At 37.3% G+C, this 27,981-nt stretch overlaps 1 protein-coding gene across 1 annotated transcript; it reads right to left on the bottom strand.

Annotated features, from left to right (window-relative positions):
* Positions 1–94: 94 nt before the first annotated feature.
* On the bottom strand, positions 95–27,923 carry LOC109418261 (uncharacterized). Its single transcript, XM_019692422.3, has 7 exons — positions 26,397–27,923; positions 13,232–13,723; positions 13,061–13,160; positions 4,963–5,423; positions 3,887–4,300; positions 3,684–3,817; positions 95–929 (listed from the first exon to the last, which is right to left on the bottom strand). The coding sequence occupies exons 1-7, from the start codon at positions 27,678–27,680 to the stop codon at positions 305–307; spliced, it is 3,510 nt and encodes a 1,169-aa protein (XP_019547967.3). The 5' UTR covers positions 27,681–27,923; the 3' UTR covers positions 95–304.
* Positions 27,924–27,981: the final 58 nt, after the last annotated feature.

Raw genomic sequence — 27,981 nt, 5'->3', positions numbered from 1 at the left:
CAGATTGTAGAGGCGCTAGGAGAGATAAGGTGAAACGTCATTACCAACATTCCAGGGCTGTGATACCTTCGCACATACGCAACGCATACGCATATTTTGACATTTTCATGAGTAGAATATACTGTATTAGGAGATAGTACAGTGGTTTCACCATTATGGATATATGTATGTAATATGAAAGCATAAAATATTCTCAATTATCGCTGCCGATATATGTCTTATATAATGTGCAATAAATCTGTGTTATGTGTTCAATTCGTAAGCAATCAAAACTCTACGTACCTAATTATGCAAGTAATCATGCTCAATATCCGCCCTCCTGCTGATCGTATTCACCTTGATCGGTGTCCATGCTGGGAACCCTCGGAGTAGCCAACGACTGATAATCGTCCTTCAACTGCGGAGTACGATCAGTCTCCTGCTGGGCCAACACAGACGGTGGTCCCAAATCGTCCAACGACAGTTGAGTATTGAACTGTTCGTTGCCGGTAGCGGCAATATTGTACAACGACTGTGAAGGATCGTATGCAATCGATGTGCTGCCTGCATCAGTTGGTGGTTGTTGCTCGGCTGGCGCTTCCTCTTCTTCCGCAGTCTGTCCGGAACCGGATGGCGCCGGTTCGGCTCCATCTTCGGCACCTTCATCCTCTCGACGAACCAGACCAAGCATGTCCAACATGTTGCGCTTAACGGTGTTCTCCTGGCAAGCTTCAACCGTTGCGTAAACGCTCTTGCGGTCGCAAGTGACCAAATGGCGGGCAAGAGCGTTACCATCCGACGACGAGAACCCACAGATGCAGTGCATCTCGAGCTCTAGCTGGGATACGGCATAGTCTGAGATGGCATTCGGATTGCACGAAGCCGTGTGGCCAACCATCGCCGGCAGACAGGCTGTTGTGTAGGTGCACTTGATGCACTTCAGCAGACCACTGAAAGGGAAATGTAAATTAGAGGCCGCGTCGAAAAAGCCACAGATTTTTGGTTATGAAGTTTTGCTTTAACAAGTCAATAATAAAATCATGAAAATATATGTCAGAGAGGATTCTATAACATTCCCCAGAAAACCATTCCCCAGAATACCAATCCCCAGAATGTACCATTTCCCAGAAATCCATTCCCCAGAAATCCATTCCCCAGAATGCACCATTCCCCAGAAATCCATTCCCCAGAAAAGCTTAATATACTCTGCTAAAAAGTTTTATTCGATACACAAACAGTAAAATGTTGATCATAATGATATGTTTACCCCGGACAGACATGTGATACGAGTATGATTCCTGTACAACGGTACGCAGTGTCAAGAAAATTCTAACAAGACTGACTTGAACTGAGAGAATTTTCAGTATGGCACTCATTTCAAGCGCAATTGTACAGTGATTCTTGTATCACATGTGTGTCATAAGTATTATAGGCAAGGATTTTAACATTATAGTGTTATTACGAGCAAATATCTATTTCTTGTACGGTATATGTAACAAATTAAGGTAAAAATGTATACATACATACATATCCATAAAAATATTCTACAATGGTTCAAACGTTTAATTACCATTGTACACAGTTGCATGTTGATATTTAAACCTATCTTGAAAGTTCACAAACTGTTAGTTGCGTTGCTATAAAATGTTTTGTTTTTGACAGATTTGTGAAAATTGTGCAGCACTTGTTTTACGATGAATAACGTTTTAAAAGTGATGTGCAAAATTTACAGAGAAAACGCATATACTTCTGATGTTGTTCAGTGTACAAGATACTGAAGACTCAACTGACCACGTTTTTCTTTGCAAACGGTTGGAGGGATCTATCCCAATGGCTGTTCCTAATTATTCGCTTCAAAGGCTCTTCATTCATGCGGTATGAGAAGGGCTTTCATCATTATTCCAATACTATGGAATGGAATAAAAAAAGTGAACATATAAGCAGTTTTAATGCCAACAATTCTAAATATGTTTAATGAAGAAGGGAAAAAGTATCATTGTTTTCCTTTTGGCATTCAAAAACCCAACAATGTTCCTTCTTTTTAAACAATATTCTTCTTAAATTTAAGGCAATTAGTAAATTTTTTAAAGTTATAACTGCTTACATTTTCAACAAAGATTCTCCCTTCTTTACTACATAGGCTGTTCTTTCGAATTGCACTTTTCAGGAAATTATGGGCATTATTACAACCACCGGTGTTAAATTGCTGTTATATTTATTATATATTTTTTTTTTTTTCAAATTTCTAAACATCTGTGCTTGTGGTGCCGATTGTAACTAGCCTAAACATTGTAACTCGAAAGAACAGCCTATGTAGAAAAGAAAGGAAAATCTATGTTGAAAAAGTAAGTAGTTGTGATGCCGATAATTTCCTGAAAAGTGCAATTCGAAAGAACAGCCTATGCAGCAAAGAAGGAAAAGTCTATGTTGAAAATGAAAGCAGTTATAATTCCAATAATTGTACCAATTGCCTAAATTCTAAAAAAAGCTTGTTTAAAAAAAGGAACAGTGTTGGGCTTTTGAATGCCGCAAGGAAAACAATGTCACCACAGACAAACAGACGTAACACTTCGAACATTTTTCGATTTAAATTTTAGTCTCGGAAATAGGTTCGCTTAATTCTAAAAGGAATGAATTTGGCCAATCATCAACTAGATGGCAGTAGTGAGCAAACGTCAAACTCAAACAAAAACTATGCGGGCACCGCGAATTGGCAGTTGGTCAACTCTCAAATTTTCAAATAAACCGTTAAATCGATGTACGATGGCAATTATCAGAGTGTTACGTTTCCTTCTTCGTTAAAAAAATGTTTGAGTCGTTATAAGAATTGTTGGCATTACAACTGCTTATATGTTTATCAAAAATTTTCCCTTCTTTTGCATAGGCTGTTCTTTCCAGTTGCACTTTTCAAGAAATTATCGGCATTGCAACTGCTTACTTTTTTAACATAGATTCTCCCTTCTTTTTTGCATAGGCTGTTCTTTCGAATTGCACTTTTCGGGAAATTATGGGCATTACAGCCTCCACCGGTGTTAAAATTGCTGTTATATTTATTTCATATTTTTTCTAAATTTCTAAACACCTGTGCTTGTGGTGCCGATAATTACCTGAATAGTGTAACTTGAAACAATAGCCTATGCAGAAAAGAAGGAAAAAACTACGTAGAAAATGTAAGAAGTTTTGATGCCGATAATTTACTGAAAAGTACAATTCGAAAGAACAGCCTATGCAGAAAAGAAGGAAAAATGTATGTTGAAAAAGTAAGCAGTTGCGATGCCAATAATCATACCAATAGCCTAAATTGTAAAGGCAAATCATGCTTATTTCCGAAGTTTTTCTTGTCAAATAAGAATTTTTGGCAGGATGTTTCTTCCGGTGATTTTTTACGAACAAATATTTGATTTTTAGCTATTAATATAAACCATTCAGAATTAAAGCAATAGTTTTATTTTTTTCTGGGGAATGGTACATTCTGGGGAATGGAATTCTGGGGAATGGAATTCTGGGGAATGGAATTCTGGGGAATGGTACATTCTGGGGAATGGATTTCTGGGGAATGGTACATTCTGGGGAATGGGTTTCTGGGAAATGGTTTTCTGGGGAATGGTACATTCTGGGGAATGGAATTCTGGGGATTGGTTTTCTGGGGAATGGTTTTCTGGGGAATGTTATAGAATCGTCAGAGAGGCAAATTTGTAACTTACATGATGTGATTATCCTCATCAAAATCGTTGTCGCACTCCAGACAAATCTTACCACACGGCATGTTCAGCTCCATGCTGCCGAACGACTCCAGTGTTTTGAACGTGGCCAACTCCTTCTGGACAACTGCCTTGTACTGTGTCATAGAGGAAATAAATCATTCAGTTACATCGATAGTAATACACGAAAAAACGCATCAAACTACCTTCGGCTTAGGAATATTGGTCACCGATTTGGTGATCGATTTTACAGCAGAAGCCGGCTTGGTGATGACATGCCCAAACAACCCGTGCATCTTCAGCGAGCCACGTGTGATGAAAGTCAATGCGCACTTGTTGCACTTCTTCGTCAGCGCCTTGTTGAAGTGCAACTTCAGGTGCTTCATGAAGTCGCTCACGTTCTCGGCAATCGGCCCATCGGCGTTGCAAACCAGGGTCATCTTCAAACAGAACGGACACTGGATCAGACCGGAGTTGTTGTGCTTCTGGTAGAAATGATCGATGGTCAGATGATGCGAGGAACTCTTGTAGTCGCAGCCGGCGCACTTGTACGGCAACTCCAGGTGCAGATGGTTTTTCTGCATGTGAGCCGACAACATTTGCGTTGTTCCGAAGCGTTGCTGTGAATTTTAATGATGGAAAATGTGCAAGTCAGTATCGCAACTTTTATTTCACTTAGTTCAGTATCATAATGGCTTAGAGCAGTGTTGGGAATACTCACTTGCGAAAAGTTATACTCACTTGCTTGTATCTCAGTCCAGAAGCATGCTATCAAAAAATGATGTTTAAAGGGCTTATAGATTGCAGTTTAATCTAAAAGTTTGCCGAATAAAGTAAAGGTCGCAGACGCATACCAAAACCGTGAGAGAGCTGTGAGCACAAGGTGAGTATGAATTACACGAATTTTACTCACCTCGTACTCACGGCTCTCTCACAATTTTGGTATGCGTCTGCGATCTTTACTTAATTCGGCAAACTTTTAGATTAAACTACAATCTAAAAGCCCTTCAAACATAATTTTTTGATAGCATGTTTCTGGACTGAGATAGAAGCAAGTGAGTATCACTCTTGCAAGTGAGTATTCTCAACACTGGCCTAGAGTAAATCGCCAATTATTGCACGCCCTCAAAACTCTCCAATTGTTGCACATCTCATAAGAAAAGCATGGAGTGTGCAATAATTGGCTATTTAGCCTACTAGTCAGCTTTGATTTATTACACAACCGAAACGAGTTGCATAATAATAAAGGGGTTTTGAAAGGCATTGTACCAAATTTACTTACCTCGCAAATCAAACAATTGAAGGTCGACGCCACGGAGTTCTTCGTCTCCAGCGAATGGATGAGCACCGTATGCTTCTTCAGGGCTTCCTCGGTGGCCCAGTTCTCCAGACAGTAGCGACACTGCATGTGTCCCTCCGGAACGGGATTGGCATGGCGGAACAGATGATCCTGGAAGTCGGCATTGTTGCGCAGCGTAGTCGGACACTCCGGGCACGTTACGCTGAACTCTATGGGCTCAGCACCTTCCTTCACCTCATCGGCTGGTGGCTCGAATTGACCATAGTAGTAGGGCTCCAATGGAGCCAGTTCTTCCTTTTCCTCCGGAGGGGGAGCACGAGCTTTCTTCGGTGGCCCATAGAGGGTGCTCAGATAGGACGAGCTGCTGGCTGCTTTCTCCTCTTCTTTCTTCAACTTTTTCAACAGAATCTTTTTCGGTGCTTCTGGAGCTGCAGGCGGGGGCGCTAAAAATTAGGTGGGTTCATGTATTCACCAACTGTATTGTACTGAATGGATTTATAACTTTGAAACTAAAGGAAATCGTAACAATGCTGAAACACGAAAGAAATCCAAATGGAATGAACTATAGAAAATATTTCTCTAGTAGATCTGAAGGCTACAAAAGTGTGGATATATTTCTCTAAAATAAGCCTTCTCAACTTCTAAGTTTAGTCATATTTTATTGAAAACGTGAAACTTTTACACAAGCCGATATCATCTGACTTTAAAAAGAGGTACTGTGAACTATCAAATATTGAAAGGGAATCGGCTGTCCCTGTTTCTCTCCTAACTTTGTGATGAGACCAGTGCTAAAACTAAGATTTGTTCTCCCTCTTTCAAATGAGACCTTAGTGCCCTGAATTCTGAAATTCTCCGATTCTCCTATGCCTCAATCTATGCTTTCTTTTTACATTATGAAAAGCATTTCTCTCTTTCAAGAATTAATCATTTTGCTGAAAGAAAAAAGAAATGAAAAACAAGTGATTGGTAAGATTGAAGTGACAAAAACATAACGAGGAAAAAACGAGAGACGAAATGAAACTTCGAGAAAATTATAACAAGACCAACTGTGTAGGTGGACTTTTTTTTGTGAAAAACTTTGCACCATGTGAATATTCATTCATAAAGGGATCTAGAGAAATACTTTCTATGTTCATGAAGAGCCGAAACTGATGAATAAAGTCTACGATGGGTGGCAATAACAGAAGACTACCGTCAAACGGGGTTACTTGCAACAGTGGTGTAACTTGCAACACGATGACAAACATTAAATGTGAACTATTTTTTCATAATAATGAAATCTAGTATGCTCCACCATTTCGGTTAACAAAATTATGTGTACCAAAGATCGTTTTGATGAAATAATCAGTATTGTTTCTTTATTTATTGTTCAGCTACACTGTTAAAACGGTTTGCTCATTTTATGCCATAAAAACAAGTATGAAAATCGTGCTTTACCTCTCTCTTATGGTAAGTGCGATAAGTCTGATGACCTTGCTTGCAGTTAGAGTACCTAATAGTTAGCTTAGCTGAATGATTAAAGTTTGACAAACTTATAGACTGAGTAATGTAAAAAATCATAATCATATTCGACAACCACTATAGAGTAACTTGCAACAGTTGAAGTTAATAAAACTTTCTAAAATTTATTTTCGTTTCACAATATTTCGGATAGAAATAATCGAAATGAATCATTTATTAATTACGTGACGTGTTTATTTTCAAATGTCAACTCGATTTTACCATTTTTTTGCACGTGACTTTCAAACATTGTTGAAGACTTCCATATTATGAAACTTCATTCATGTTTCACCTTGATGAAAGTTTAATTCAGTTAATGAACGTTCTAAAACAATCACCAACGTTCATTCTGAACCTAGATGGAGTAAACTATTTCAATAGAATGCCCAAATTGACGGCTTTAAACTTTGTAAATAGATGAATGGGTATTTCAATCATGTTATTTTAGCTTAAGTAGCCAAACACTACTACATACTGAAAATTACCTAAAGATGACTGACTCTCTTTACCTTTCCAACAAATTACATTAAACATTGTTGAAATTTTGTAACTAGTACTGAGTCATGAGATCCATAAATATTTTATATTGAGTTACGTAAGACCTACTGTGAAACGATATACTCTCGCTTATAATAAATACCAACCCTATAATGAAAAATCATATTTCAATTGATTAGTGTACATCTTTTCAAAGCATATTTCATACGTTACAGCAAAAACTATTAATATAACCAAGAACTGGAATGTTAGTGCAGTTTAATAGTAGCTAACTTAGCTTCATGTCATGTGTTGCAAGTTACCCCACAGATGGGGTAACTTGCAACAAGCATGTATTTCACACCTCCTGTTTAGGTGGCAACGTATTTTGGTAAATGAAGTTCTGCATAGTATTCTACTCGTGGTAATTAGTGTACACGATGCTTTACATTATGTTTGAAATGTTTAGATTTTCAATGATATTGCTTCAAAGTCAAAAAGTGTTGCAAGTTTCCCCATTTGACGGTATATCACTATAGCAGTAAAAGTTTTTGTACCCGAAATGCGCACACAAGTACATTTCACTGGATTCATCAAATGTTTAGACACTGTTGATTCAGGACAGGTATAAAAATAACTGACATTTTCCAGTAAATACCTACATGTTTTAGCTAATTTCTGACTGTCAACATCAACAATCAAAAAAGTTTACAAGGGGCTGAAAAATTGGCAAATAAGGAAATGGTATTCTCATATTTTCCATCTCTGAGTCGGGTCTACAAACAAGCACTTTTTCCAACAGACTCGAAGATTGTTTTTATTACCAAACGACCTTACTACCAGATGCCTTTATGCCAACTTACATAGACACTGCATATAGTATGAAGATCGACAAAAACTTTATACCGATTACCAATTTTGAGACCCACACCGTGCTATAGAATTTTGCAGATGATGTTTACTTTTCGGATCTTTTCGGATGAAACATTAGTGGGGAGATCATCTTACCAACAATATTTGATTTTGTCAAAAATTTGGGCAGCAACATAACATAAAAGAACCGGCCATATAATAAAAGGGTACATTACAGACGAATCCGGTGAAAGGAGTATTTCCATCCAGAGGTTCACTACGGTCTCCAGTTAGCCTAGTGGTTAAGGCTATGGATCGCCAAACCGGAGACGGCAGGTTCGATTCCCGTTCCGGTCGGGAAAATTTTCTCGACTCCCTGGGCATAGTGTATCATTGTACTTGCCTCACAATATACAAACTCATGCTATGGCAGGCAAAGGACGCCCTTCAATTAATAACTGTGGAAATGCTACACTAGAACACTAAGTTGAAGAGAGGCGGGCCAAGTCCCAGTGGGGACGTAGAGCCAAAAAGAAGAAGAAGAAGAAGAAGGTTCACTACGTAAGGAACACCGGGGCAAGTTAAAACGGATGGGATAAGATGAAACAGCGGGTTTAAGATGACGTTATCTAATAAAAACAAACAATGCGAATGTTATAGCACATTCTCTTTGGAACAAATAACCTTTCGTTGAATGTTAATTTCCAAATTGCTTCGAAATATTATACAACATTTTGCGTTTCAACTTGCCCCGGAGTACTTTATTGGCTCCCACAAATAGTTCTTTCCGAGAATTGTTCGGTGTTTTTCCGGGATTTCTGAGAGTTGATCCTAGCATTTCTTCCAGAGGTTTTCCCGGTACGCTCCAATTTCTCGCTGGATTCCTCCCGGAGATCCTTCCAAAATGTATGCAAACTGCCATCAGGAATTTCTCCAAGTGGTTTATCGGTTTATAGTTTTCCAACAGTTTCTCTTGGATTTTTTTTCAGAAATTCTTCCAAAGGTTTTTTTCAGCGAGGTTTTAAATAATTCTATTGGATCTCTTTGCAAGATTTCGCCCGTAGCTCCTCCCGGAATTTCTCTCACAGGATTTCACATTTCCTCCTTGAATTTCCTTGAGATTTCCTCCATTTCGAGATAGATATCTCAGTTTTTGTCACGATTTCTTCTGGAGTTCTTCACCTGTACCCGTTCCGACATTTCTTCGGGAATTTCTTACAAGGCAAATATCTTCGGAGACATATGGAGAAAAACTTATTGAAAAATCCCTGCAAGAACTCTAAGACCCACTATTAAAGGAATCCCAGATCTAGCATCAAGGATCTTGTGACATTTGCGGGTAGGGATTCTGGGAAAAACTGAGATTCTGAGAACAATCCCGAAAACATCCGCAAAAAATATTAGGTGGTTAACTGCAAGAAATCCGATCAATAACTACGTAGAAAAGCCTGGAAAAATTTCTGAACAAAACACGGGAATAACTCTATGGGAAATATCAGCAATACTGCCCCCACTCGCATAACAGTCCCATTTGCAAAAAGTAGGAATTGAGAAAACGGCATTTGAAGTTTGAAAACTTGTTTCCATATAAAACTTAGAGAAATCGCCAAAATTTGAAAAACATTTCGATTATCTCGAAACTTTCACAGATTGGTTTGCACATGAATATATAACTGTAAAAAATATTACAATCACTACAAAGTTGTTCAGTTTTGAGTTACGTAGCACAAAAATCAATGATGGGACTGTTATGCGGGTACTTTTGATATGGGACGCTCATAACTTGGTATTTTTTTTCACACATTGACATAAAAATTCGTAATTTTTATTGTTGTTTTTGGAAGTACATCAAAAATGATGACTATTCATAACGTTAACTCAAAAGTGATGAAAAGTCAAATGGGACTGTTATGCGAGTGGAGGCAGAATAGCTCTAGAAAAACTCCCAGAAGGAAAGAAAATCTTACCCCAGCCTGTTGACTAGGCAATTGAAAAGTCCCGGGGGAACACCAAGAGAAATCTCAACTTTGAAAGAAACGCCACCTTTAGGAAATATCCCAGCTGAAACTTCTGTAGAAATCCAGGGATGAACCTTGGAAGAAAGTTCATGGAAATTTCTTGAAGACATTACAGTAGAATTTTGGAAGAAATCCTGAGAGGAAATCCTGTAGATTCGTGTAAAACTCCTTGAATATTCCTCTTGGATCTCTTGGAAAATATTCAAGAGGAATCCCGATAAAAACTCTAGGAGAAATTCCGCGACATCTCATATTCTCATATTCTGAGAGAAAGTTTTGCGGAGATCTCAGGATAAATATTGGCAGAAATCCCAGAAAATGTCTTTGAACAAGACGCAGAGGAACTTCGTGAAAATTCCACGAGGGACTGCGCTACCATGTGCAGAATGTCTTATGTTTATAAGGATTCCCATAGAATATGGGGCAACTTTGCTGCACTGGATCAGGAATGAGAAAAAATCAGGAATTCTGCAAGATTCTCAAGAAAAAATTCCGGTAAGGCTTCTTGGAAAAATTCTGATGGGAATCCGAAAGAATCTCTGGAAATACTTCAGTAAGGAATACCAAGCAAAATAGCGTGAAAATCGGAAGGAGTCATGTGAGAAATCCTGGGAGGCATTCCAAAAGGTATTTCTTAATAAGTTCCAGAACAAAATCTTTGTAGTGGAATTCCTTACCTACAATGTTGTAAACTATGTTGACTCTACTTCTGAGCTGATCAACAAGAAATAAAATTCACTACTTTTTATTCATACGGCCCAACGTTTTTTGTATCGATGAAAAATTTTCCTGAGTATTCAAAATAATAGTTTGAAAATATTCCCTGAGTATTCCAGATTTGTCCCTTTAAATAAAATTTCCTGAGGATTCACGGTTTTCCAGTTTTTTCCAGGTTGTAGATACCCTTATGGCCAAGCAATCGGCGACAAACAAGATGCGGTACCCCTATAGTACGGGTCTCCAGTTAGCCTAGTGGTTAAGGCTATGGATCGCCAAACCGGAGACGGCAGGTTCGATTCCCGTTCTAGTTGAGTAAATTTTATCGACTCTCTGGGCATAGTGTATCATTGTACTTGCCTCACAATCAGTGAATCAAAATACAACCATCGCGCAACAATAACGACAATGTCGCAACCTAAATTTGTTGCGACATTCTATCCAATGCGACATAGGTTTGTCCCAACTTGAACAGAATAGGACAAAGATCGTGCACCACAAGTTTCCCCATTAAATATTTTCCCCATGAAGTCTGTTGATAAATCGGCTGATTGTTGCACCGACGCTTATGGAAGCTTAACGCAGGGATCAATCGATTGATCACCAGATTAACTAGGGTGTTCCGATGAAAACCGGTCAAGTTAACGGATTAGTCGGTTGATAAGATTTTGACAAACCAAATTGACCTACAGTAACATATTAATCAGCCGATTGCATAGGTTAATTTTAATCGGGCGATTCGTAGGTCAATCCCTGCGCAGAGCACCCATAAGCGTCGATGCAACAATTAGCAGATTTATTGACCGACTTAATCAAAATTATGTTTAATGGGGTTAGAGATGTTTAAGGCTTGCATTGTGATTTTCGAGCAGTAACTTCGAGTCGGTAAACACTAACGCTGCTGAAGATGTATCATCAAAAAAGTTGAATTTTGGGTAAGTAATAATTGATTATTCACGAGTTGAAAAGTATGCAACAAATTCAGCTTACGTTTTGTCTGCAACAAAAATTTTCGAGATCATGTCATTATCTGTTACCAGTTGGGATAATGAGTAATCGCCGCGTCTTCTTTGTTGCTTGTTTTGTGCCTCTTTTGTCTGACAAAATTATTCTCTTCACTGCTCACAATATCAGTGGCGTCGCGTAACCTCACTTTTTACCTGTGCACCGACCCTAAAACTTGCAATTGCAGGGGATTTATGATCAAAATCGAAATAGAAATGAGTGTAAGCAGTTATTCTCAAGTGTAGAATTAGCTATAAGTTAAAATACACATAAATATAAACAAAAAAAAAAGCAGTTATTCTCGTAATTTTCTAATTATTACAAGCTAATTTGTTCAAAAATATTAAGAATTTATACTTGGTGCACAGGTAAAAAGTGAGGTTACGCTACGCCACTGCACAATATACAAATTCATGCAATGGCAGGCAAAGAGAGCCCTTCAATTAATAACTGTGGAAGTTAATGCCAGGCAGGCCAAGTCCAAGTGGGGACGTAGAGCCATAAAGAAGAAGAACCCCTATAGTAATATTTTTCTTAAATGTGTAAACTCAAAGCAAAATCAAAATGTGAATTTTGTTAATAAAACACCCCTATTTTAGACCTCCCTGGAGAAGGCCCTAACTAAGGGTCGAAACGTTGAATGAAATAGAATCATCCCACTTATAATTTATCCGTACCGAAAAGCCAACCGTAGAAATTAGCAAACGTTAAAATACACAACAATCAAAACTAAGTGTATTTTTTTTCGGCGTAATATGTCATTCGCGTAATTATTTTTAGCGTGTTACACCCATCGTATACTCTATAGAGTAAAGCTGCAGTGTTCAGCATAAAGCACTTAGGCCCTTTTTACATGTTATGCTAGAGTTGTCCTGTGTTACTTTTAAACGATTTTGACTTTTATCGCCAAATTGTCTATTTCTACGAATATTTCCATAAATCACTGTCGGTAAGTACCTATACTTTGTTTAGAAACTGTACAAAAACAACATGAGATAATTGTGTCTCATGTTCAGTTTTGTTCACATAAGCTGTTCCATGTTCATTTTTTTTTTCAACTGTCTCAGTGTCTCATGTTCATTTTACACACATAAAAAGCTGTCTATGTGTGAATTCAGAACATTCTCCGGAAATCCTGCCTGTGAAATTCGGTATGGGACAGCTTATGATAAAGAACTCACATGACATGGACTGCTTATGCCGAGGAAATTCCGAATATTTTAAGATTTATTGGCATTACACTGCAACGCAACTGTCCCATATGAATAGCAGTACAGTCCCACCCAAGTATTAACTTTGATTATCGAGGTTTGTTCACAATCTGCGAACTTGATGTTTGTATTTGTATGCTATCGTGTTGAAATCGTCATAAAATCATTACATATCAAATTATTATTCAGTGAAATATCTCAGACAAATGACAAATTTGACAATATAGTCATCTTGATTGAACCACCCCGTAAACATTCATGCTTATGCAATAACAATATTTAAAAAAAAATCATACTAACATGGTTCCCTCGGCTTCCGTCCTCGCTTAGCGCCCATCGGCTTGGGCGTGTTGATCGTCTCGATCTGATAACTCCAGTGTTTAAATGGATCTGCTGCGGCCTGCGGGAAGAAAAAAAACGAAAATAATGAACTAAGAGTCCAACAACCTCCCGCTTCCCAAGCAACCCTACCTTATTCAATCGTGTCACCAGATTATCCTTGGTTTCGATTTTCGTCTGCTCGGAAATGTGCGCCACAATGTTGTCGAACGTCTGTCCCGGGGAGTTTCCGTACGTTTCGCGCCACACCAGCTCGTTCAGGAACTGCTGAATGATCTGCCGCGACAGCAGCGAAAGCGTATTCTGGAACATCCGTGGCACAATCCGGCGCAGGTAGTCCATGATGTTGGCATTGCTGTTTTTGTTGTTGGCATCCGAGGGGGATACTTGTTGTACGCTCTTGTAGCCCATGTTGTTCAGGGTGCCCTTGTCGACGGTCAGATCCGTTAGGATAATACTGTCTTTGTGCACCCAGCCGGCCAGCGGTTCCAGAATCTTCGAGAAACGTTTCTTGTAGTTTCGTTCGCCATCGCTCAGCGGTTCGACGGCTCGCAAGCGAACCAACTTGGCTTCTGGATCCAGTACGCCAAGAACTTCAACCTTGACTTGCCGCTGCTGGCCGTCCTGTAATTGTAAATTATACGGCCATAAACAATAACCATCAAGCCATAATTTTAGATTTTAATTCACAATTTGTCTTACAATGTAAAAACTAAAGTACACCGGGGCAAGTTGAAACGGGTGAGGTAAGATGAAACAGCGGCTTAACATGATGTTTTCTAATGATGATAAACATTGTGATTGCCATAACACATAGTTTTTGATTCAAACTTTTAAGGACAAGGTATTTGGAGTACATTTTTTTTTTTCATAGAGATTACGGCGGTAGCACACTGTGCTTATGTTCTAACACCGCACCCTTTCCCTACGTTTGCTTCTATGAGCCTCTATTTTTGTTTCAACACACAGAAGTACGTAGGCATATCGTGGCCCAAGTCGACACTGTTTTGGCCTGCGTTGAACAAAAATAGTTATAATAAAAGTTTCCCTTTTTTTCTTTTTGTCAATTGGTTTTTTGTGGTATGGTCCATGTATTTAGTTAGGTTCTTGTCAATTTGTCAGTTATTCGAAGTAGATTCCCAAGGTAATAGTCAATTAAGTCATTCTGATCTGTTCTATCATACCAGTTTTAGTCATTGCTTTATTGAAGTATAGTTTTATTGGAAATATGCTGAATGTCGTTATTAAAAAGAGACGTATGGAACTGTGTCCTGGTAGTTGTTGCGTCATGCACATACGTCATGTCTTAATAATGCCTAGGAGATTAACAAAAACACGTGTGTTCGGTCAGTAGAAAGTCAAGGAAAATAGGTTTCTTTATTGTCAGTTGTTATGTAAGCCTCGCTTGAAGCACTTCCCGTGAGAACCCTGTCATCTGTACACCAACTAATCCGTATCTTCGTACTCAGCTAAATACCGTACTGTCAACCGTCGAAAAGCCTACGGGTAAATATTTAAAAAAATGAATAATAATGCTGTCTAGCGCATTGTTTTCTATTGGCCACTATTTTAGTCTAGTCCCAACTGCAAGCTATTTTCCAATCTTAGCATCAATTGTCTTCTAGATACTTCTAGATAGATTCATTGAATCAGTCGAACCCGTATGTTAAAATATAGTCGATTCTTTGTCAAATTGTTTTCTTGATTTCTACTTCTCTGTGTTCATCTCTTGTGTCCTTAAATTGTCATCGGTGAAAAACCCACAGAAACATGTAACTGAACTCCTGATATTTTTCTGTTGGTGTCATAACACTATCTAAGAGAAGAACAAAAATACGCAAAGTTGGTCAGTTGATTGTAATAAAACAAAAATTGCTTGTCAACTATTATGTATTCATCCCCCTACAAATACTATGAAAAATATTCAAATTCGTTCTATCCTATCGGTCCTACCTCGATAAACCATGTCATTTTCTCATGCGTGGCCTAGAAATGTCAACCTAGTCATACAAAAGTAACGTTGTTCAGTTAATAAAAAGCAGTCAGCTTTTGTCCAAAATGTCACGTCGAACGCATTGATGTCAACAATGCGTTTAAATGTTCGCACGTTAGCTTCGAATCTATCAGCCAGCACAATTAAGTGCTGCAAATCTCCTTCCCACTATCAATTCGTCGGTTGATTTTAATTGCATTATTTAAAGAAAATATGACCAACTAACATGGTAAAAAATCGAAAAAGCGACTATGACATTTATGAATTACTAATCAAAATCAACCTAGAAACGTGGGAAATAGAGCCCAAACAACATTTTAAAGTCAGCTGGCTGTTAAAGGTTCCAAAACCTGTCACAAATCCTATAATACTTTTATTAGGATTTGTAACGATCATCAAAACCTTCTCAAATCCAACCGACTTGGAACTGTTGCTTGGGAATAGACTCTACTGAGCCCTGGCGGTTCCTCCGTGTTTATCGAGCATGTCTGATGCATAAGATCAGCCATACTCCATCTGCAGCAGCCGGTTCGTGATGAACCGTTGGAGGCGCATTAAAGTGTTAAAAAGGTGATATGTTTCACTAAAGAACACTACATTACAATAATCAAAATGAAACTCCTTCACTTTAATACCGCCAACCCCTGCGAACTTGGCCAGGGAAGGACAAGGTATTTGGAGTACATAGCTCAAAATTTCTAGAGCACCGTTTTTTAGAACCGTTAAACGGATCTGGATCAAAATACATCACGCTAATTGTTCAGTGTTTGCACCCAGGCGTTCCGTTTACCTGTTTTGAAGTTCAAGCATTTTCCGTTGTTTCTGAAGTTGATTGGTGTTTGTTAAGTATTACTTTTCTTTTTATTGTTCAATTTAGTAGTTTAGATATTTTGATATTGCATAATTTGAAGTAATCCCCGTCATTTTTCCATCATGGAGACTGACGGGGATGTATCTCCTGCAGTTTCTGATGAAACTTCTGCTAAAACTAAACCTTTTCGTATTAAAACTTATCTATCCACATATTTGGGTCCTTTTATGGTATTTTTCCGCAAAAAAGAAAAGCCTATTAATGTGCTTTTAACTTGGCTTTTAATTGCTTCGGAAGTTTATAAAATTTACAAATCTGTCAAGGAAATCAAGAAGATTTCACTTGACAAATTGAGGATTGTTTTTGGATCTCGTGATGATGCCAATGCATTGTTGGAGTCCAAATTGTTTCACAATTCATATCGAGTTTATGCTCCATGCGACTCGTGTGAAATAAATGGAATAATTTATGACGAATCTCTGAAATGCGATGATATTTTAATCGTGGTTCTGGAGTATTCAAAAATAAAGCAATTTCTCCAGTGAAAATTTTAGATTGCGTTCGTTTATCCAAACTTATTTTCACTGATAAAGAATCCTCATATAAACATTCAAACTGCATCAAAATCACATTTGAAGGAACTGTGCTTCCTGATTTTGTTGTAGTTAATAATGTTGAATTTGATGTTAGGCTTTTTTATCCAAAAATTATGCACTGTGATCGTTGTCTTCTTTTTGGACACACATCGCAGTTCTGCTCTAATAAAGCAAAATGTTCCAAATGTGGTGGTATGCATTCTTCATTGGAATGTGAAAAACATTCTGATGTTTGTAGGGTGGGGCGGGGCAAGATGGGTCGCGGGGCAAGATGGGTCAGTGCCATTTCCGAGCGCATTACTCATGTTTTGATTATGTTAATAATTTTGTTAGATGACCACCATGAATATACAAAAGTTTGGGACATTGATTGAAAAATTATTCACTCTCATTGGAAATAAAAAATAAAATGGTTTTTAGCCATTTTTCTTATGCGATACATTCCATATAATCTCCATATAAACGGTCGCGGGGCAAGATGGGTCACCTTCAATTTTGAGCGTATTTTTGGAGCATTCAAAAGTTATTTATTTTTTATTACAAGACTATCTCATAAATGACTTCAATCAAGCGGAATGAACACTCAAAATTATAACATAAAATTATGATAATTTTTTAGTGAAAACATCGATTTTCAAGTCGCCTTAGGACCACTCAAATCGTAAAGTTTTTTATATTCCAAATAAATTTATAAAATGTTTACTAGTAGCCCTTGTTTACTCAGTATGGATATGGAGCATATATGAATGCGGCACAAATCTTATTTTTTGACGTTTTTCGTTGAGGAAATGTGAATTACTTAAAAGGTGACCCATCTTGCCCCGCACTTTTTTCACGGTGCAAAATCGATCACTTTTCAAAACTGCTCGTTTAACATCATACTTTGTATTTAATGAACTTTTTATCGACTTTTAGCATAGCTAACTAGTGTATTAAAGAGTAGCGGACGAATACAAACCAATACGATTTGTATTCACAAAGTTATGGTGATCCATCCTTATGCGACCCATCTTGCCCCGCCCCACCCTATTCATTGTGGTAAAAAACACAATCTTCTGAAGGAATGTTCAGTATATATTGATCACCAGAAACAATTCAATTTGAAAATAAAAAATAAAAACAAATTTTCTTATTCTCAAATTGTCAAATCTACTGACAATTTTACTTCTGATAATGTTTTTGAACCATTATCTCATGCTGTTGATTCTGAGGACTTGAATGCTAATCAAAATGTTTTTGTTTACAAACCACCTATAAAAAGAAAAAGGAATAGTAAAACATCTAATAACCATAACCCCACTTTAAATCCTCAGCCTTCAACATCTTATGATAAAAATGTCCCCCCTATAAATAATTCCAATTCTCCTCGTAACATTCCTGGTTTTCAGAAAAGTAGTTTTAATTTTTCTGAAAGTAAAGATAATCAAAATACTAATGAGACATCTCAAGACGATGGAAATAGTAATGAAAATAGTTCTATTTTAAGTATCTTGGGCGATTTAATAGATTTTTTGGAATTAAAAGATTTTTGGAAGAAATTGATTAAAAACATATTACCTTTTTTGGCTACTCTTCTTGAAAAGTTGAATTCTTTTGGACCCCTCATTAGTTCTCTGTTTTGTTCGTAATGGCTGGATTCAAAAATAAGGGCTTGAATATTCTTCAATGGAACTGTCGAAGTATTATTCCAAAAATCGACAGGCTCAAAGCATTGATAACAAATTGCGACATTGATATTTTTTGTTTAAATGAAACGTGGCTAGTGGATGCAAAAAATTTTCGAATTCCATCTTTCAATATAATTCGAAAGGATCGGAATGTTTCATATGGAGGTGTAATGATTGGTATTCGAGAAAACATTGAATTTAAATATTTAGACTATTCATTTGTTTCACAAATTGAATATATTCCTATTTCTGTAAAATATAATGGTTTGGAATTTTCTATTGTTTGCATATATATTCCTCCCCGAGCAAGATTTTCATTGTCAGATTTAAAAACAATTTTGAATAATATTCCTTCACCTTTTTATATTCTAGGTGATTTGAATGCTCATAATTTAGCTTGGGGCAGTGATTTTACTGATGGCCAGGGAATGAAATTATCAGCAAATTGAGACGAAAAACGGCGTTTTTCGAGCAACCGATTTTTTCTGTTTTTACTTTTTCTGTGAGAAATGTTTATCGATCGTTGCTGTTTGTCCCCGATCAAAGATAGCCCAAAACTGGAAATCTCTCTTTTCATTTTCGCTATCCAACTTTTTTTATTCTTCAATCACTTAACCTAATTTACAGCTCTATTGTCCACTTGGGCACTGCGTGAGCGATTCCAATTGGAAGCTGTACATACACTTTGTACAGCGCCTAAATGTATTCTATTTCTAATTGTACTACATCGAACTGGTTGCGTTGCGCTGCTTTCACTCTCTACCCTATCATGGTAGAATGATGAGCACGAGGATGTTGATGTGTGGCTGTTGGTTTTTCTGTTTCCAGTCCGACTGAGGGTCCATTATGGGTTGCCGTTCGCCGATGTCCAAATATCCGGGTTCATTTGAGCCATGGGCTCAGAAGAGGGTCAGTGTCAGCTGCTCTCAGGGGGAAAGAGCAACTGACGAAAGTGCCGGGGCTGGGTTCGAACCCATTACCATCTGCTTACGAAGCAAACGTGTAGCCACTACGCCACGGGCCCCGGCAATATTATCCAACTTTATCGCCTGCAAAGTTATCGCGATAATTATCAGAAGGCAAATTACAGAAATTTGCCGCTAACGGGATTCGAACCTAGACCCTCCACAAAAATGTGTATGAGCGCGCACCATAACCACTCGACCACACAAGCTGCTCGGGAGAGGACAGAAATTTTATACATAAAAGCTACAGCCGGTGACGACGGGACTAAGGAAAGGCGAACAAAGAGCAGAAAGCAAACCAGTCAACTTTTCATTGCAGATGATAATCGATTTTCGGCGCTGCGGAACGAGCGAAAACACATTCTCGGGAGAAACCCGGGTCTGAATTTATCGCACGTCTTTTTTCGCCGATAATGCGTGTGGGAGAGTTTTCTACTATCGCGATCGTGATCGATAATTTCATTCCCTGCTGATGGCAGAGGATCATTGATTTTGAATTTAATTGATGAATTAAATTTAAACATTCTCAATGATGGGTCTTTCACGAGGATTGCTGTTCCTCCTGCACATCATGCGTGTATTGATTTATCTGTTTGTTCAAATAATTTATCCTTGAAATCTTCTTGGAAAATTATAAATGATCCAATCGGTAGCGATCATTTACCTATTATAATTTCCATGGAGAATCCGATTCGTGATAAATTTGTCCAAGAACCTTGTGTTTTCGATTTAACAAAAAATGTTGACTGGGTTAAATTTTCTGATTTAGTCTCTTCTGCTTTAATTGGTTTTGATGAATCACTTTCTTCTATTCAAAATTATGATTATTTTTCAAAATTATTAATTCAATGTTTGTACAAATCCCAAACAAAAAAACTATCCCCAGGTTCTTCCAAAAGTAAACATCCTTCTTTTTGGTGGGATCATGATTGTACAATTGCTCTAAAAAATAAATAAAATGCTTTCAAAAATTTAGACATTCTGGATCTAGAGACCATTATCTTTTTTATTGTAAAACTGAAGCTCAATTTACCCGAGTTTGTAAATTCAAAAAAAGAAACTATTGGAAAAATTTTGTTCAAAATCTTGATTCGCAGACATCTTTGTCTCAATTATGGTCTGTTGCCAGAAATTTGAGAAATTTCAGTAATCCTCCATCGCCTGTATTGGAGTATTCGAAAGATTGGATTGAACATTTTGGTTCTAAAATTTGTCCTGATTTTGTCCCTACCTCCATTTCGTTCAAAAAATATCAATGTTATAACTATTATCCGGATCTTTGTGACAAATTTTCCATCGAGGAATTGGATTTGGCCCTATCTATTACCAAAAATACTGCACCAGGTATTGACAACATAAAATTTATTGTTTTAAAAAATTTACCACTTGATGGGAAGATGCATTTACTTTCTTTATATAATTCATTTCTATTTCAGAATACTATTCCTTCTGAATGTCGGTCTATTAAAGTAATAAGTATTCTAAAACCTGACAAAAATCCATCATCATCAGATAGTAGGAGACCTATTAGTTTATTATCATGTCTTCGAAAATTAATGGAAAGAATGATTTTAAACCGCCTTGAACTATGGGCTGAAAAAAATAATATTTTTGCATCATCCCAATATGGATTTAGGAAAGGTCGTGGGACTCGGGACTGTATTGCTCTTTTAACCTCTCATATTGAACTAGCGTTCAATGAGAAACTAGATGTTGTTTCTACATTCCTCGATGTGTCTGGTGCATATGATTCCGTTTTGATAGATTTGTTATTTGAGAAAATGAATGATTGTAAAATACCATTATTTATTTCGAATTTCCTGTGTAATTTGTTTTCTTTCAAAATTATGCACTTTTTCCATAACGGATCTACAAAAATGATACGTTATAGCTATTTTGGACTTCCTCAGGGTTCCTGTTTAAGTCCATTTTTGTACAATTTATTTACAAGGGACATGATTTCCATTATTCCAAATGGATGTTATTTGATTCAGCTTGCTGATGATAATGTAATTTCTATTAGTGGAAAAAATAGAGAAATTCTTCGTCATTTTATGCAAAATTCTTTGGATAATATAAATACCTGGGCGCATAATAATGGTTTCAGTTTTTCTGCTCAAAAAAACAAATTCATAATATTTTCTCGTAAACATACCCCAGTAGGTATTGATTTATATTTGAATTATAATCAAATTGAACAAGTATTTGAATATAAATATCTTGGCATTTGGTTTGATTCAAAATTGAAGTGGAATAAACATATTGAATATATTCAAAAAATTTGTTCGAGAAGAATAAATTTTCTTCGTACAATCACTGGCACATGGTGGGGTGCTAATCCTACTGATATGATAACTCTTTATAAAACAACCATTCGTTCTGTTATGGAATATGGTTGTTTCGCTTTTGGATGTGCTGTACAAACACATTTTTCCAAACTTGAAAAAATTCAGTTTCGAAGTTTAAGAATCTGCTTAAAACTGTTGAATTCTACTCATACAAAATCCGTAGAAGTTTTAGCTGATGTTTTTCCACTCAAAAATCGTTTTCATGAATTAAATAGTAAATTTTTGATCCATTGTTTTTCAATTAGTCATCCACTAATCGATACATTAAAAACACTCAATGAAATCAATCCTTCTAGCAAAATTTTAAGTTCTTTTATTTTCTGTTCTACAGAAAATGTTGTTCAAAATTCTTCCCCCGGTTTTCATGAATATAGTATGAGTGTCCATTCATATCGTCCTTGTATTGACTTATCATTACTTGAAAAGTTGAAACACATTCCTCATCAGGATTATCCTCGATTTGCCAATTTGTTATTTAAACGAAAATTAATTGGGATTGAAAATGATAAAATTTATTACACAGATGGTTCCATGATTGACGGTGTTGCAGGGTTTGGAGTGTTTAATTTGCATTTGGTCCATTTTTATAAATTGGAATCCTCATGTTCCAATTTCACAGCTGAATTAATTGCTCTATATTTTACATGTAATTTGATTAAAAATTGTACACCTAGCATATACATGGTGTGTTCTGACAGCTTGAGTTGTCTTTTGGCTCTAAATTCAATAAACTTTCATTTCAAAACTAACCATATAATTTTGTCAATCAGAGGGTTACTACATGATTTAAATTCTCGAGGTTATTTTCCAGCTCATTGTAGTATTTTTGGCAATGAACAAACCGATTATTTGGCAAAATTAGGTGTTTTTCGTGGAATAATTTATAATCGTGATATTTTTTCCTATGAATATTTCTCCAAACTGAAGAAATATTCATTGAACAATTGGCAAATTTCTTGGAATGAAAGTGAACAAGGACGATATTGTTATTCCATTTGTCCAAGAATTAAGAATCATCCTTGGTTTAAAAACTTGGATGTTGGACGTAATTTTGTTTGTTCTGTTTCAAGATTAATGTCTAATCATTATATTTGTAATGATTATTTGTATCGTATGAATATAATAGATTCTAATCTTTGTGCATGTGATAAATCATATGAAGATATAGATCATACAGTCAGGTTTTTTTTTACGCGGGGGATACATACCGCGTAAAAAAAAACCGCGTAAAAATAAACCGCGTTAATTCAAAAATCCGCGTAAAAATAAACCGCGTTAATTCAAAAATCCGCGTAAAAATAAACCGCGTTAATTCAAAAATCCGCGTAAAAAAAACCGCGTTAATTCAAAAATCCGCGTAAATGAAAACCATGTTTTATAACGTTAACTCAATAATTTCGTTCTTAATTTTATATTAAAAAATGAACTCAACGAATTATTTTAAGACAACATTTTAAGAATTTTGCCTGTCACTCAAAATTTCTACAAGTTACACAAACTGCCAAGCTATTGTTTAAAGGTTTAAAGCTTTTACCATCATTGATGACGTCAAACCCGACATCAACCTATCATTCACCTATTTTTATTTTGGCTACCAAACCCAACATGGACCCAATACTTGGTCGATGTTGGTCCAACAATGGCTCAACATTCAATAAAAATTGACCCAACTTTGACCCGACATTCGATATTTTTTCAGTCTGGCGGAATTTTGCAGGGTTTTCTCGTGTTTTGTGCCCAGCTACTCATTCGAGTGACAATGTATTCAATTGACAAGAATTCGCTTCTGATTTGATAGGTGTCCTGATTGAATGAAATCGTTTTGAACATACAGGGGATAGACAAAATGATCGGGACAAGCAAAATTTTCACTTTCCAAAAAATGTTCAACTAGCTGTAACTTTTCGAAAAGTGCATCGAATATTCTCAAATTTTTACTGTAAGTTCTTCAACTAATTGTGTATCAGTGGACAAAATTTGGAAAAGATCGGACAATTCTTCACGAAGTTATAAAGATTTTTGAAAAAGATAAAATTATCCGTTATCCAACTTCGAGCTGTTATACCTCCGGATTCAATGAACCGATTGCAATGAAATTTTGACCATTCATGACTTATATAATGAACTCTGGAAAACATTTGACTTAACTTAAAATTTTTAACAAACAAAAAAGTTATTGCGATTTTATTTTTTTCACGATTTTTTAGTAAATTCTGGACGAACATTTGAAAAGGGCCTATCTGCTTTTTGTAAACAAACATGTTTCTGTCTCTGTAGGGCCCATCTGCATCCACCCACGCACATCAACACCCTTAACAGAAAGCTTGAAGAACACTCTTTCTGATAAGGGTGTTGATGTGCGTGGGTGGATGCAGATGGGCCCTACAGAGACAGAAACATGTTTGTTTACAAAAAGCAGATAGGCCCTTTTCAAATGTTCGTCCAGAATTGGTCTATTTTTAATATGCATCCCATTACTTTTTCAATTTATTGGCGGCTATATTGTTACTTCCCTTCAAAACACATTTATATATAAGTCAATTAGAGGGAAACTAAATGAACTATAATTTGCATCTTGAATTTTGAAACGATGTTGATGTTTTGGATAATTTGGTGTTTTATTAGAAAAATAATCTAATCGTTATAATTTTCTTCCGTGTTAAGAATATTAAGTTAAGTCAATGGTTTTTCATAGCTCATTATATAAGTCATTAATGGTCAAAATTTCATTACATTCGGTTAATTGAATCCGGAGATATAACAGCTCAAAGTTGGCTATCGGATAATTATACCATTTTCAAAAAGTTCTTATAACTTCGTGAAGAATTGTCCGATCTTTTCCAAATTTTGTCCACTGATACACAACTAGTTGAAGAACTTACAATAAAAATTTGAGAATATTTGATGCACTTTTCGAAAAGTTACAGCTAATTGAACATTTTTTGAAAAGTGAAAATTTTGCCTGTCCCGATCATTTTGTCTATCCCCTGTAAATAGAAAGAAAAATGTTTGGAAAGATTTGTTGATTAATGTTCAAATGAATGAGATGAAGTTTTGCAACACTGGTTGTTAAGACTCCATCTCACAGTTGTCGCATAAGTGTCGAAGTACAGGCAGTAAATCATGTTCACTTAACCTTCCGTAACTCGCGCGGTTGCCCACCACCGTCAGCACCACGCTAATTACTGAACACGAAAAGCGAGATTATTTCAACAAAATACAACAGCGCGATTGCTCGAGGGTTGATAGTTAAAGGTCACAAAGTATTCTTAGAAAAATTTGGGATATTCCAGGTAATCCTAAGTGTTCGGGAACTCAATTTTTAAAGTCTATGGCTATGACAGTAGTTTCTCAAGCTAAAAATAGTAACTATATATTATTAGACAGGGTTTAAATCAATAATTATTCCAAAATAGTTTTAAAATATTCCAAATCAGCCAATTGAACAGCCAGAAATGGACATAATAAACATAATTATCCGATGGACATAATAGATTACAAATCGTAGATTTGTACCATGAAAAAAGTTCATGTAATCTCAAGAACGGTTTGGATGTCCTTAGACATCTCAACAGATCTGATGCTGTCTATTAAACTTTGAGATGTTCAGTAAGTCATGAAAAATTACAAGTCGTAGCTTTGTATTATGAATGCAGTTACCGGTACACCCGTAGACTTTAGGATCTAAACTCCAGAATATTTTGGATGACCTAGGATATTCCGACTGATTTGAAACTATCTATTGAACTTTCAAAAGACTTACTGAGCATAATAGATTACAAATCGTTGATTTGTATGATGGAAGAAGCTACCGCTGCACCCGTAGACTTTAGGATCTAAACTCCAGAATAGTTTGGATGACCTAGGATATCCCGACTGATCTGAAACTGTCTATTGAACTTTTAAATTACTTACTGGGTATAATAGATTACAAATCGTTGCTTTGTATAATGCAAAAAGTTACCGTTACAGACGTAGACTTTAGGATCTAAACGCAGAACAGTTTGGATTTCCTTGGATATCCAGAAAATTACTCTGCATCATATTCTACCTATTTAATGCTGTTAAGCACCAAAACTACAGAAATATGTAGAAAAAAACTCTATAATAATGCTTGGAAAAATTCCGGCTTAAAATTAAAAATCCACGTAAACGAAAACCGCGTTAATTCAAAAATCCGCGTAAAAATAAACCGCGTTAATTCAAAAATCCGCGTAAAAAAAAACCGCGTTAATTCAAAAATCCGCGTAAAAAAACCTCGTAAATGAAAACCGCGTAAAAAAACCTGACTGTATTGTGTTTGAATGTCCTCGTTATAAATTACCTAGACAAAAACTTATGGATAGAATGGTTTGCTTGAGCAATGATATTCCTGTGTCTGTTCGAGATATTTTGGCCATTAAATTTCTGCCCATTCTAAAAATAGTATATCAATATTTAATATTAAGTTTTCTTTATTTTGTAATTACTGTTTTTTTGAAAAGAAAAAGAGGTTTTATGCCTTTTTGAGAACGATTTCGTAATGTAAGGAAATCACTCAAAGGGGCTTTTCCCTCTTTCAAAATCAGAAGTTAAAAAATAAATATAATAATAATAATAATTGTTCAGTGGTTGTCAATAGCGTGATGCATTTTAATCCAAATCCGTTCAACGGTTCTAAAAACCGGAGCTCTAGAAATTTTGAGCAATGTACTCCAAATACCTTGCCCTTAACGAAGGATAAATTTCCATATTGTATTGAGTTCTATTTCAAAACTTCGCGTTTTATCTTGCCCCGGTGTACCTTATACGTGCAGAGCACGAGGCGAATTTAAAGGCCCTCAATGCCACGCACTATTCTAGAGTAATCCTCAGCAGTGCTTTCTGATAATCCAGAAGAAAATTCTTATACATGTATTTACTCAATCATTTACATACCTGCGTGGTTGTGCCCAGCGATATGACTCCGACTTCGATCTTCTTTCCCACGCCACCCATCAGTTTCATGTGCTGACAAAGCGCCACCGTACAAACTGACCGCAGCCAGGTGTACAGACCCTTCACGTACAGGTTGTCCACCTTGACCCAGTTGACCACGTTGGAAACATTGGTCTGACAGCTCCAGTGGTAGATCAATTTCAGAATAACCGACGGCGGATGTGGCGATCCCTCGAATGTCGATCCGTTGAAGACGGAGATAAATCTAGTGGGGCAGCATTCGCTGATCCACACGTATCCTCCAGAATAGGGGAACTTCGAAGCATCCGAGTACATTCCCAACTTCAGAGGCGTACCCCGATGGACCTGGCAGTACTGTTCCGATTTGACCAAACCCTGCTGGATGAGCCACTCGGTGAACTTGGTGGCCGTGTGCATGAGGACATTCTTGACCTTGGCATCGAGCTGAGGCCGGTCGGCCGGGGCTTTGTCCGATGATCGCAGCGATGGCCTTGCAATGACCACCAGCGAAGGGAATGTTTTGCCTTGGATCTTACTGAAGGACACTTCCCTCGAGTCAGCAGCCGGTTTACCGCTGTCATCCTTTGTGAGATCGACAATTGCCGTCGGTTCGGCAGTAACCTTCTTCTTCTCCTTATCGCCTCCAATGAGCAGCCCTCCGATCGAAGTGGATTCCGTCGGCCGAACATTGCTGGCCGTGATGCTCTGAGGCTTGTCCGGCTTTCTCGGAGTTTTGGCATCCTCTTTCTTATTGTAGTATTTCTTGTCATCTTTCTTCTTGGCCGCTTCCTTGGCAGCAGCCTCCTTCGCTGCCTTCTCCCTTTTCTTCATCTCCAGTCGCTTGGACAGTGGAATGTACTCTTCATCATCATCGTCCGGAGCGAAATCTCCTCCATCGTTATCATCATCCGCTCGGTATTCCGACCGGCGACTTTTTCGCTTTCCACTCTCCAGCACCGGCGATGCACTTCGCTTCGAACTGGAAGGTGGGGGAGGCGGGGGCGGCTGCTTCTTCTTTAAGGATGTTATCGGCTTTGAAATCTGCTCCAAGCCGGGCACCGGTCCCAGCACCTGATAGGCCGTAAACACTTCACCCGAGAAAATATTCTTACCACCCGCTTCTTTAACAAGGTCCTTCAGCTTGTTCCGGATGTCGTTATGCTCTTTCTCAGCTTTTTCGTAAGCCGCCTTCTGGGCAGGACTCAGCTCGTCCGGCCAGTACTCTAAATTCAGTGTCATTTCATCCTCCGCCGTGGGCGCCATTTTGGATTGGTCGGGCCACAGAATCACCGCACTTTAAAATCACTTTTGTCCCCGATATTCGAAAAACTTTCAATATATGGCACACAATGAATGTTCCTATTATAGAGCACTAGAAATGTTTAATGTTTTTGCATCAAAAACTTGCGAAAATTATGCAAAATTGATCGTTTTTACGGAGAAGCCGGAATTTTCACCCAAACACGCAGTTCGCGTCACTTCAACTTTGTGCCGCTCTGTGGTTCGGTAAAATACGCAGGGGTGTTCACAGGACCCGTTTCACACTGAAAGAATTACACGAGGA

The sequence above is a fragment of the Aedes albopictus genome, chromosome 3 (assembly GCF_035046485.1).
Source record: "Aedes albopictus strain Foshan chromosome 3, AalbF5, whole genome shotgun sequence".
Taxonomy (NCBI): Eukaryota; Metazoa; Arthropoda; class Insecta; order Diptera; family Culicidae; genus Aedes; species Aedes albopictus.
Note: the sequence above shows the minus strand (reverse complement) of the source record. Positions and strands in the feature narration are given on the sequence as shown.